Source organism: Phoxinus phoxinus (assembly GCF_949152265.1).
Source record: "Phoxinus phoxinus genome assembly, chromosome: 15".
NCBI lineage: Eukaryota > Metazoa > Chordata > Actinopteri > Cypriniformes > Leuciscidae > Phoxinus > Phoxinus phoxinus.
In genome coordinates, this window is record NC_136890.1 from 34297172 (window position 1) to 34310286 (window position 13115).

Genomic DNA, 13115 nt, shown 5'->3' on the forward strand with positions numbered 1-13115 from the left:
CAAAAACTGATATTACAACCCAAAAACTGTTAAACTGATATTACAACCCAAAAACTGTTAAACTGATATTACAACCCAAAAACTGTTAAACTGATATTACAACCCAAAAACTGATATTACAACCCAAAAACTGATATTACAACCCAAAAACTGTTAAACTGATATTACAACCCAAAAACTGATATTACAACCCAAAAACTGATATTACAACCCTATTACAACCCAAAAACTGATATTACAACCCAAAAACTGATATTACAACCCAAAAACTGATATTACAACCCTATTACAACCCAAAAACTGATATTACAACCCTATTACAACCCAAAAACTGATATTACAACCCAAAAACTGATATTACAACCCAAAAACTGATATTACAACCCTATTACAACCCAAAAACTGATATTACAACCCTATTACAACCCAAAAACTGATATTACAACCCTATTACAACCCAAAAACTGATATTACAACCCAAAAACTGATATTACAACCCAAAAACTGATATTACAACCCAAAAACTGATATTACAACCCAAAAACTGTTAAACTGATATTACAACCCAAAAACTGTTAAACTGATATTACAACCCAAAAACTGATATTACAACCCAAAAACTGATATTACAAACCCAAAAACTGATATTACAACCCTATTACAACCCAAAAACTGATATTACAACCCTATTACAACCCAAAAACTGTTAATTACAACCCAAAAACTGTTAATTACAACCCAAAAACTGATATTACAACCCAAAAACTGATAATTACAACCCAAAAACTGATATTACAACCCAAAAACTGATATTACAACCCAAAAACTGATCATTACAACCCAAAAACTGTTAATTACAACCCAAAAACTGATAATTACAACCCAAAAACTGATATTACAACCCAAAAACTGATCATTACAACCCAAAAACTGATATTACAAACCCAAAAACTGATATTACAACCCTATTACAACCCAAAAACTGTTAATTACAACCCAAAAACGTACTCGGTTACTAACGTAACCTCGGTTCTCTCTAGAAGAGGGAACGAGTACTGCGTCGAAGAACGCTACGGGAAAGATATTTCTTTGTCGAGATTGAAGCCTAAAATTAATCCTTAATTTTGTAATAATGTAAAACGCTTTTCTGAAGCATACAACCTAGGCGGAGCAATACAGCTCACCCATTGGCTGCTCTGCCAGAAAAGCACAGCCTATGCGAGGCCAGGACGCTGACCAATGAGGACGCTTCGCGCCCTTCTGCGTCACCTCCCGCCCAAACAGGCGTGGCCTAGGCCTATAAATACGAGCATAGCTGTCTAACACGCCGATTTTCGTCAATGAAGCGACGCAGCGCGGACACGCACGGCCATGAGACGCAGTACTCGTTCCCTCTTCTAGAGAGAACCGAGGTTACGTTAGTAACCGAGTACGTTCTCTTACGTAGAGTTCTCTCGTACTGCGTCGAAGAACGCTACGGGAACCCCATGTAAAACGCCGTGCGTGCTCTTGGACCGACACAGACACCTAAGGGCGCGCGCGCCCTGGTATACAAGTGCCTACCCCAAGAAGTATAGGGAGAGCGGCTAAATTAGCATCATCCCTTTATAGTAGTGCCTCTTAAGGCATAATAGCATATATATGTAAATATAGATATATATGAGGGGTAATAGCATGCTCATGGGACACATTGTCAGTGAGTGATGCTTAAACATTGAAGTGACCTGGGCCGCACAGCGGGGCAGGAACACATATACATATTAACACTGAAGTGACCTGGGCCGCAGCGCGGGGCAGGACACTAATACATAGTCTTCTAGACCGAGAGCAGTTTAGCCTGCAACGCAGGAACCTCTAGGTTATAGAACCTAATAAATGTAGACGGGGAGGCCCAGCCTGCCGCCATACAGATATCTTGTAACGAGATTCCGCTATACCAAGCCCATGAAGAGGCCATGCCTCTCGTGGAGTGTGCTCTGATGCCCAAAGGGCATTCCAAACCTCTAGATGCGTAGGCTAGCGCAATGGCGTCCACTACCCATCGAGACAGACTCTGTTTCGTCGCGGCTCGCCCCTTGGAGCGTCCGCTGAACGAAACAAAGAGCTGCTCCGTCTGTCGAAAAACAGCGGAGCGGGACACATAAGCTCTTAATGCCCTGACCGGGCAAAGGGAGCTATTTCCGTCCTCTGAAGCCGGCAGGGCCGACAGGGAGATGACCTGAGCCCTGAACGGTGTGTTGAGGGACTTAGGCACGTACCCATGCTTCAGTTTCAATACGACTACAGAGTCGTTTGGCCCGAACTCCATACAAGAAGCTCTTACTGAGAGCGCTTGCAAGTCTCCCACACGCTTCACTGAAGCGAGAGCCAAAAGAAACACGGTCTTGAAAGACAGGTGTTTCATGTCAACTGAGTGAATAGGCTCGAAAGGGGCCCCTTTCATAGCGTTCAACACTGTAGAAAGGTCCCAAACGGGGACTGAAGGAGGCCTTGGAGGGTTTAACCTCCTGGCGCCTCTCAGGAAGCGGACCACCAGGTCGTTCCTGCCTAGTGAACGGCCAAGCGTTGGATTAACGAACGCTGATATGGCAGCCACATAGACTTTGAGCGTGGATGGGGTTCTTCCCTTATCCAATAGCTCTTGCAAGAAGGAGAGAATCTCCGGTTCTCCACACTGAAGTGGTGACAGACCTTGATCTGAACACCATCCAGAGAACACCGACCATTTGGAAGCGTAGAGCCGTCTAGTAGACGGAGCCCTAGCTTGCTCGATCGTGTCTAACACTCCTCTTGGGAGGTTAGCGGGTACCCGTTTATGGCCCATACGTGTAGGGACCAAAGCTCGGGGTGAGGATGCAGAATCGCGCCCTTGGCCTGTGAGAGGAGGTCTCTCCTCACTGGAATCGGCCACGGGGCAGTACTTTTCAGTCGCATCAAAGCTGGGAACCAGGTCTGATTCGTCCAGTATGGAGCAACCAGTAGTACCGAGCATCCGCTCTCCTTGATACGCTCCAGCACTTGAGGCAGGAGTGAGACAGGAGGAAAGGCATAGAGCGGACGGCGGGGCCAGACTCTGGCCAGCGCGTTCGCGCTCTTCGAAAAGAATTCTGGGCAGTGAGCGTTCTCCTGGTTTGCAAACAGGTCTATTTCCGCTCTGCCGAACCTTTTCCACAGCAGACGCACTGTCTGTGTGTGTAGGGACCACTCTCCCGTAGGAACATTGTTCCGTGAGAGTCTGTCCGGGCCTACGTTCAAGTGGCCTGGCACGTGTATTGCTCTTAACGAGCGCAGGTTGTGCTGGGCCCACACCAGTATGCGTTCCGCTAACCTGAATAGGTTTCGGGACCTCAGGCCACCCTGGTGGTTTATGTAGGCTACTACCGACACGTTGTCCGAGCGGACCAGGACGTGGTGTCCTTTTATCCGGGGACAGAAACGCCTCAGCGCAAAGTCCACCGCCATCATTTCCAGGCAGTTTATGTGCGGTAGTTTGGCTCGCTCTGCCCATTGGCCAAAGAGCGGTCTGCCGTCGAGCAGTGCTCCCCAGCCTGAGGTGGACGCGTCCGTGGACACCACCTTCAGGCTCGAGGAAGTCCCCAGGCTTACACCTGACCGGTACCAGTCTGACGCTCTCCATGGTGTCAGGGCTGAAATGCATTCCTGAGTGACCTTGAGGCGATAACGACCGTGTAACCATGCTCGGCGCGGTACGCGCGTTCTCAACCAGAACTGTAGTGGGCGCATGCGCAGCAGGCCCAACTGCAGCACTGTAGAGGCTGAGGCCATGAGGCCCAGCATTTTCTGAAATCTCCTGAGCGGCACTATGTGGCCGCTGCGGAAGGATTTCGCCATTTGCAGGGTATTTCGCCTGCGCTGTGATGACAGACGTGCTGTCATAGACAGTGAGTTCAGATCCAGTCCTAAAAAGGAGATCCTTTGACTGGGAAACAGTGAACTTTTCTCCCAATTGACTCTCAGACCTAAGCACTCGAGGTGATCGAGTATTAGCGTCTTGTGGTGAGCGAGTTCTGACGGCGATTGAGCTAGAATCAGCCAATCGTCCAAATAGTTCAGAATTCGAACGCCTCGGAGTCTCAGGGGTGCCAGCGCCGCGTCCATGCACACTGTAAATGTACGAGGTGCTAGGGATAGGCCGAATGGCAGGACTGTGTACTGATATGCCCGGCCCTCGAAGGCGAATCTCAAAAATCGCCTGTGACGTGACGCAATTTGTATGTGAAAATACGCGTCTTTCAGATCTATCGCCATAAACCAGTCTCCTCGGCGAATTTGCGCGAGGATTTTTCTGGTCGTGAGCATTCTGAACTTCCGCTTTGTTAGCGTTTTGTTCAGACGCCTTAGATCTAAAATGGGTCTGAGACCCCCGTCTTTCTTCGGTACCAGGAAATATCTGCTGTACAGACCCCCTTCGCTCTGAGCTTGAGATAAAGGCTCTATGGCCCCTTTGCTCAATAGCTTCGCTATTTCGGCTCGAAGTAGATGTGCTACTTCTGTTTTTACCGTGGTTTCGACTTTTCCCGTGAAACGGGGAGGGCGTCGATGAAACTGTAGCGAATAGCCTCTTTTTATAGTCTCTAGCACCCATTCTGAGACCCCGGGAAGTCTTTCCCATGCATGTGCACGTGTGACTAGGGGTTGAATGTAATCTGGGCCCTGGTCGCGAAATGGTGGCGACACGAGAGCAACCGTGTGCTGTAACATGGACGCCGTGGCGTCTGAGGCGGGGGACATGTTTAACACAGTATGCGTCCCGCGCGCGCTCGACTCTCTGAGTTGAGAGAGAGCACGCGGGGCGAGCCCTACGGGGCTCGTTATGTTTGTAAATAAACGTGGGCGCTTGGTGGCGGGCACATTTATAACACCGGGGACACTGTGTTCGTGTACTGACTGACCGTTCGTTAGTTTCGTTTTTACAGAAACCGCGGAACGTGCAGTGTGTAGTGGTTGTGGGCACTGGATAGTGGGCACGCTCACTACATGTAAAGCACAACCGGCATGAGCCGATTTTATGTGTGCAAACCCTGTGTTGAACGGGGCTGTGCTTGTGTGAATGAATGGGCACTGGGTGGGCATTGCAGTTACACACATTACACCATCGGCCTTGGCCGGAACACCAGAAATTAAACTCTTTTTTAGATTTATCTGGGTCGCCGTGAAAACGGCGTTTGTGTGCAGGCAAACGGGCTTTACGGCCGGTTTGTTGGCTGCTAAATACACTGGTACAAACACGGAACTTAGGGCTGTACAAGCGAAAATCTTTGGTGGAAGTCCGGCCGCAGCGGGACCCGAACACCGTCGTTTTCCTAGCAGGGCTAGGATGGCGCCGAGGCCTCGGGCTTGAGTGAGATCTTGGGCCGAGGACCACGCGGTGGCGGGCGGCGTCCGGCGGAGCGAGACCGTGGTCTCTCTCGGGCCTGTTGCTGCTGGGCCGGTGCGGCGGGCGCGGGGCGCTGCTGAGTTCGGGCAGGCGGCTGTTTAGGGCGGCCTGTTGCGGAACTGGAGCGCTTTGGCAGAAAATGTCTCATGGCCTGCGAAGTCTTCTGTACCTCGGCGAACCGGTCCGCGAAGTCCTTCACGGAGGATCCGAAGAGGCCAGTCGGTGAAATGGGAGCGTCGAGGAACGCAGAGCGCTCCGACTCCGCCATTTCGGAGAGAGTCAGCCACAAATGTCTCTCGGAAACAGTAGCTGAGGCCATAATCCTGCCGATGGCGTGTGCGGCGGACTTTGTAGCGCGAAGAGCGAGGTCTGTGGCGCTACGTAAGTCCGGAACACTGATCGCGCCCGGGCCTTCCTCGTCTAGCTTGCAGAGGAGGTTAGCCTGGTGGATTTGGAGCACCGCCATGGTGTGCAGCGCCGATGCAGCTTGTCCGGCGGCGGAATACACGCGGCCGTTCAGAGCTGACGAAGTGCGGCAAGCTTTAGATGGTAGGACTCCCTTAGCCCGCCGTCCAGCAGAGGGTGGGCAAAGGTGAGTCGCTACAGCCTCCTCGACCGGAGGGAGAGCGTGGTAGCCTCTGTCGCGAGCACCGTCCACTACGGAGAATGCTGGCGAGGCAGAAGTACGTACTCTGGCTGAAAATGGCGCCTTCCACGATTTCGCTACCTCTTCGTGAAGCTCAGGAAGAAAGGGTGCGTGTCTGGAGGGGGGCGCAGCGCGGTCTCCAGCGAGGAAGCGGCCATCCAGCCGGTTGAGTGCAGGTTGTTCGGGCGTCGACCACTCGAGGCCGAGGCTCGATACGGCCTGTGTGAGCAGACGCATCAGCTCTGCTTCGATGCTGATCTTCCCTCCTCGACGTTCCGGAACGGCGGGGGAGGGGAGGTCCACAGAGCTCGCCCATCCCTCGCTCTCCGAAGCGAGAAGCGAACAGCAATCGTCATCCCCCTTTGATACGGCTTGCTGGTCGTCCTCCATAACGGACAAAGCGGCGTGCTGCGGCTGTTGTCCGTCGGTGAGCGACTCAAGCGACACGTTGAGAGGAGCTAGCGGCGGTGGCGGCGGCGAGCTCCTCGTGGAGGGAGGTTCCGGGACCCGCTGAGCGCGGCGCTTCTTACGGCGCGGCGCTACAGGGGGCGGTTGAGCAGTCTCGGCGAAAGATGCAAGGCGAGTCCGCAGAGTCGCGATTGGCATCATGTCGCAGTGATGGCAGCCGCCATCACCGAGAGCGAGAGCTGCATGTTCCTCGCCCAAGCAGGAAACACACAGTTCGTGGTGGTCCCCGTCGATGAGCGCGGCTCGGCAGGAGCCGCAGGAAACGCGAGACATCTTTAAAAAGACACTCGTTGCTCTTTTGTGAGGAAAAAATGTGTGCCGCGGTAGGCGAACACACACACAAAACACACACAAAACTGAAAGGATATTCCACGCCGGAGAAGCGCAGCAGGGAACGGCGGCTGAAGGCGGCGATGACCAGCGGCTTCAGGTAAGGGCTCGTCCTGCTGAGGTGCTTGTTCCAAACGGCTGTGGCGGCTCGAATCAATCCAGCGATGCGTGCAGCTTCGTTGAATTTAAGAAAATCGGCGTGTTAGACAGCTATGCTCGTATTTATAGGCCTAGGCCACGCCTGTTTGGGCGGGAGGTGACGCAGAAGGGCGCGAAGCGTCCTCATTGGTCAGCGTCCTGGCCTCGCATAGGCTGTGCTTTTCTGGCAGAGCAGCCAATGGGTGAGCTGTATTGCTCCGCCTAGGTTGTATGCTTCAGAAAAGCGTTTTACATTATTACAAAATTAAGGATTAATTTTAGGCTTCAATCTCGACAAAGAAATATCTTTCCCGTAGCGTTCTTCGACGCAGTACGAGAGAACTCTACGTAAGAGAACTGTTAATTACAGCCCGGTCTCACCCCAAAACGTCACATACTGACGCGTCTTGACCATTCGGCAACATACGACGAAAAAGGTACCCTTTAACGTCCATATGAGACGCAGACATAAGCGCACCAGCAGCGCCCTCTAGCGGTACCCTACCGCATACCTAAACCCAACCATTCCCGAATCGTCACATATGGACGTTAAAGGGTACCCTTTTCGTCGTATGTTGCCGAATGGTCAAGACGCGTCAGTATGTGACGTTTTGGGGTGAGACTGTGTTATTAATTACAACTCAAAAACTGATATTACAACCCAAAAACTGATAATTACAACCCAAAAACTGATAATTACAACCCAAAAACTGTTAATTACAACCCAAAAACTGATAATTACAACCCAAAAACTGATATTACAACCCAAAAACTGATCATTACAACCCAAAAACTGTTAATTACAACCCAAAAACTGTTAATTACAACCCAAAAACTAATACATTGCAAAAGTCTACGCTGAAAAAGTGAATAAATTGATTATAAATACAGCTTAAATATAATTTTGTATTATAGATCGCCTAAAAATACAAAATATAAAAAAAAAAAAAATTATCGAACTCAAATATAGTATTGAAATGAAAAAATAAATGTTTGACGGACACGTGGAAGAGCGTTTGTTGGTCACTAGAGACGGTTCTGCTGGGTTTGTTCGTCACTAGAGACGGTTCTGCTGGTTACAGTGGAGGGATGGATGCGCACCGGTTCTGCTCGGCTGTTGTGCGGCGCGAGTGACCTCGATCTCCAGCGAGTGACCTCGATCTCCAGCGCGTCCAGCGAGTGACCTCGATCTCCAGCGAGTGACCTCGATCTCCAGCGAGGACCAGGTTGTGTTTGGCAGTCGAGTGTCTCCTCGTCTGAAGGAAGGATATTCGCTGCACAAACTGAGCGTGTAACAATGGCTCTCTCGTCCCCCGAGAACAAGCCCATAATAGATTTCATCTCGCTTTCTCTTGTGCTCAGGAGCTCTTCCTGTTTTCTCACGGTCCGGTCGGACAGTTTACAGTCCCTCTATCCTCCTGAAGGAAAGGAAAGGACCACCCTAATAAAAAAAGAATAAAGAGGAAGGACAGAAACGGTCCAGAGAAACTCTCAGGATTCAATCTCGTTCTCTTGCCTTTTCAAATATGTGACCACAAACCAGGGTCAATTTTTTTGACATTGAGAGTTATACATAATCTGAAATCTGAATAAATAATCTCTCCAGTGATGTGTGGTGTGTTAGGATAGGACAATATTTGGTCGAGACACAACTATTGAAAATCTGGAATCTGAGGAGCAAAAAAATGTAAACATTGAGAAAATCTCCTTTAAAGTTGTGCATTTATGTTCACGATTGTGCTGCACTCACTCACAAAAATACATGTTTTATATATTTACGGTAGGACATTTACTAAATATCTTCATGGAACATGATCTTAATATCTTAAAGAAAAAATGGATAATTTTGACCCATACGCAAAAGATCCACATTTAATGATCATCAATACAGGAATACAACACGGGACGCAGTTCGTCGCACTCGACATGAGAGATCTGAGAAAGGCCATTTACTAAACATATTTGTGTTCTTCCTCAGAGTTTTTGTCTCGTTTTCCAGCACAAATATCTAAACATTCATAAATCAAGACACATTTACTGGAGAAGAAACAAAATGACTGAAGATACTAAAACTGAAAAAATTAGTTTGTGTTAAAACAAGAACTAATATCTGCCAATGGAGTCAGAAGTGTTTCACTAATGAACAAGAATCTTGATTTAAGAATGTTTTGATATTTGTACCTGGAAAACAAGACAAAAACACTGTTTAAAGGTTAAAGGTTAAAGGTTAAAGTAAAGCTTACAATCTCTAGTTTTCATATTTAGTGACTGATTTTCTAAATAATTTACAGAGGAGCCGTAATTTATCAATTTGCAGCAAGAATATGTTCATCCTCCTGAGGCGTGTTCAGACCTTTATTTTGAAATATTGATGAACATGAAAAATCATGAAAGAATGGTAGAAACCTCAGTTTGTTTTCATGCCAAGAGTTCAGAAGATAGCATCCGTTCAATTTAATTTAGAAAAAAAGCTCTGAAAATGTTTTAAATATAAAGAAACAATAATAGATTCAGCATTAGTGATGTGCAGCGAGCTATAATGCACATACGGGATCTTCTGTGTTTCTTAGAGGTTGAGTTCATTTCTAAATCTGCCAAACGTCCAACACTACTTCTGAATAGGATGTTTACTTCATAAGTTGTATGATAAGTGTAAAAATAATGGTTCAGACTCAAACCACATATGGAGATGGAGGCGCCCTTATATGGGAAGTGATGTCCACTAGTGGAGAAGTGTGGTACTGCGCCCAAACTACATCTCACCGAACGCTCATTTCAAGAGATATCAAACGAACATTTGAAACACAACTTGTTCAGATTTTTGCCTTTGATTTTATTTTTGCAGTTTTAGAGTCCTCCAGGTTTTGAAAATATATATTTTATATAAAATATTAATAATTAAATTTGTAACATTGTACATTTTCATAAACTCAAACTTCTATAACTTTTTTTCTGATTAACTTTCTTAATTTATTTCACTTCTATAAAAATCTGCCAAATGTCTTCTTAAAAACAAGACCAATCTTACATCTATATTCCAAAGCATTCTTGAATTACAACCATTTAAGTTCGGAAAGTGCATTTTCATGTCTATTAAAAAAAAGGGGCGCTTGATAAGGGGTTAAAGGTCAAACACGTAACAACAAAGTAATGACTGGATTTCACCCACAAAATTTCACAAAGCAACTAAAAATCCTTGAGAAACTGTTAAGAAGATCATTTCTCAGTGCATTGCTGTCCTGACCAGCGATGAAGAGGTTAACAGACCGGCTTCACGAGTGCTTGACCAGCTCACAGATATCTATATCTGAATAGTTGCTCTCTTTACAGCTGTGTGGAAAGGAGTTTAACAGAATGCATAATCTGATGGGCCACATGCACTTGCATTCTGACAGCAAACCCTTCAAGTGTCTTTACTGCGCCAGCAAGTTCACGCTGAAGGGGAACCTGACCCGCCACATGAAGGTCAAGCACGGGGTCATGGACCAGGGACTGGACGCTCGGGGTGAGTCTGCTTTCTGCTCGGGACACATGCAATAATATGCAAAATACATGCAATAATATACAAAACACATGCAATAATATACAAAACACATGCAATAATATGCAAAATACATGCAATAATATACAAAATACATGCAATACAATATATGCTTTTCTTACTTAGTTTCCAGTCCAAATATCAAACATTTCTTAAATCAAGATGCATTTACTAGATGAGTAAAATGCCATAAGATATTAAGTCTTGTTTCCTGGAAATATAGATCAAAATTAAGTGAGTTTTTGCTTAAAATAAACAAAATGATCTGCCGATGGGGTCAGAAAAATAATCTTGTTTCTGTTTAAATTAACATAATTTTTCTGATCATTTTGCTTTTTTTAAGCATCAACTCTCTTAATTTTGATTAATTCCTCCAGAAAACGGGACATAATATCTAATGTAATTTTACTGATCTAGTAAATGCATCTTGATTTAAGAATTTTTAGATATTTGGACTGGAAACAAGACAAAAATACTAAGTAAGAAAAGCATATTTAGATAAACATTCTTGAAGCCAGATACTTGAGAAGCTAAATGTCCGACCCGGCGAGCCGGGAACGTTCTCTCACAGTTCTGCACAATCTGGACTTTGTTAAAAACATTATTTTAATCGTTCATTGAATGTTTTCTAAATGCAACTGCTTGTTTCATGACATCCCGAGAACAAAGTAACATTCTCATACATTGCAAAATGCAAATATCTAAAAATACTTACATCAAGATGCATTTACTAGATGAGTAAAATAAGATATTAACTTTTCTGGGCAAATAAATAAAAATGAAGTGAGTTTTTGCTTAAAACAAACAAAGGATCTGCCAACGGGGTCAGAAATATAATCTTGTTTCTGTTTGAATTAACATTATTTTTCTGACCCCACTGGCAGATAAGCATTAACTCTCTTAACTTTGATGAATCCCCCGGGAAACAGAACATTATATCTTATGGCATGTTACATATTTAGTAAATGCATCTTGATGTAAGTATTTTTAGATATTTGGACTGGAAATAAGACAGAAATACTGAGAAGAAAAGCATGTTTGCAGTGTAACGTTTGAATAGTGATACAATGTAACGTTTTTTAAATGTAACTGCTTGTTTCAGAACATTCAGAAGTAACGTTCTCGGAGTGTTTGAAGAATGATACAGTGTGGCGTGTTCTTGCTTCTCCAGTAAATGTGTCTTGATTTGAGAATGTTTAGATGTTTTTTGCTGAAGACATGAGTGTGTGTGTGTTAGAATGATAATGATGAAGTTCTGGTCAGTGTTCAGGCGTCGGGGTCGTCTGTGTCTCTCCGGCCCGCTCCGGATCCTGTCCCGCATCACTCAAGACGAGCCCTTCGACCTGTCCCGGAAGAACCAGGACCAGGACCAGATGAGCCTGTCTCCGTCTGACGGCGGGAGCTCCAGTCGGGAAGAGGACGACAGTGTGTACAGTCCCGATCTCTACGACAAGAACACACAACACACACACTTCTACAGCCGTAAAGAGGACAATCTTGATCTCTACGACAAGAAGAACACACAACACACACACTTCTACAGTCGTAAAGAGGACAGTCCCGATCTTTATGACAAGAAGAACACACAACACACACACTTCTACAGCCGTAAAGAGGAGGACAGTCCCGATCTCTATGACAAGAAGAAGACACAACACACACACTTCTACAGCCGTAAAGAGGACGATTTCTGAGACAAACACTGCAAAAATGCTTTTCTTACTCAGTGTTTTTGTCTTGTTTCCAGTACAAATATCTAAAAATTCTAAGTATTATGTCCTGTTTTCTGGGGGAATTAATAAAAATTAAGTGAGTTTTTGCTTAAAACAAGCAAATTATCTGCCAATGGGGTCAGAAAAATAATGTTAATTTAAACAGAAACAAGATTATTTTTCTGACCCCATTGGCAGATAATTTTTATTTATATCCCCAGAAAACAAGAACTAAAATATTATGCCATTTTACTCATCTAGTAAATGCATCTTGATTTAAGAATTTTTTGATATTTGGAAAACAAGACAAAAACACTGAGGGCCCTATTGTAACGCTCTGAAATGCAAGTATCAAACGCGAAACGCAAGTAACTCTGTGGGCGGATCCGGGAAACGACTCTTGCGCCCGACGCAAATCTAAAATGTGTTGGTCTGAAGTCGCTTATAACGGCGGATTGCTATTATAACGGCGGATTGCTATTGTAACGGCGGATCGCTATTATAACGGCGGATCGCTATTATAACGGCGGATTGCTATTATAACGGCGGATTGCTATTATAACGGCGGATCGCTATTATAACGGCGGATTGCTATTATAACGGCGGATCGCTATTATAACGGCGGATTGCTATTATAACGGCGGATCGCTATTATAACGGCGGATTGCTATTATAACGGCGGATCGCTATTATAACGGCGGATCGCTATTATAACGGCGGATCGCTATTATAACGGCGGATTGCTATTATAACGGCGGATCGCTATTATAACGGCGGATCGCTATTATAACGGCGGATCGCTATTATAACGGCGGATCGCTATTATAACGGCGGATCGCTATTATAACGGCGGATTGCTATTATAACGGCGGATCGCTATTA

General features: G+C 45.7%; 1 protein-coding gene across 7 annotated transcripts in view; it reads left to right on the forward strand.

The window, feature by feature from the left end:
• The window catches only part of znf366 (zinc finger protein 366), a 19804-nt gene extending 7486 nt beyond the window's left edge, over positions 1-12318 (forward strand). For 2 of the 7 annotated variants that reach the window (XM_079638607.1, XM_079638605.1), the window contains 3 exons: positions 10311-10485; positions 11785-12032; positions 12099-12318. In XM_079638607.1, the coding sequence (XP_079494733.1) occupies positions 10311-10485; positions 11785-12032; positions 12099-12215 (540 nt within the window). In that variant the 3' untranslated portion in view covers positions 12216-12318. Of the gene's footprint in view, positions 1-10310; positions 10486-11774; positions 12047-12098 lie in introns of those variants that run through there. The other 5 variants (XM_079638606.1, XM_079638611.1, XM_079638608.1 and 2 more) reach the window with 5 other exon arrangements.
• The last annotated feature ends 797 nt before the right edge of the window (positions 12319-13115 follow it).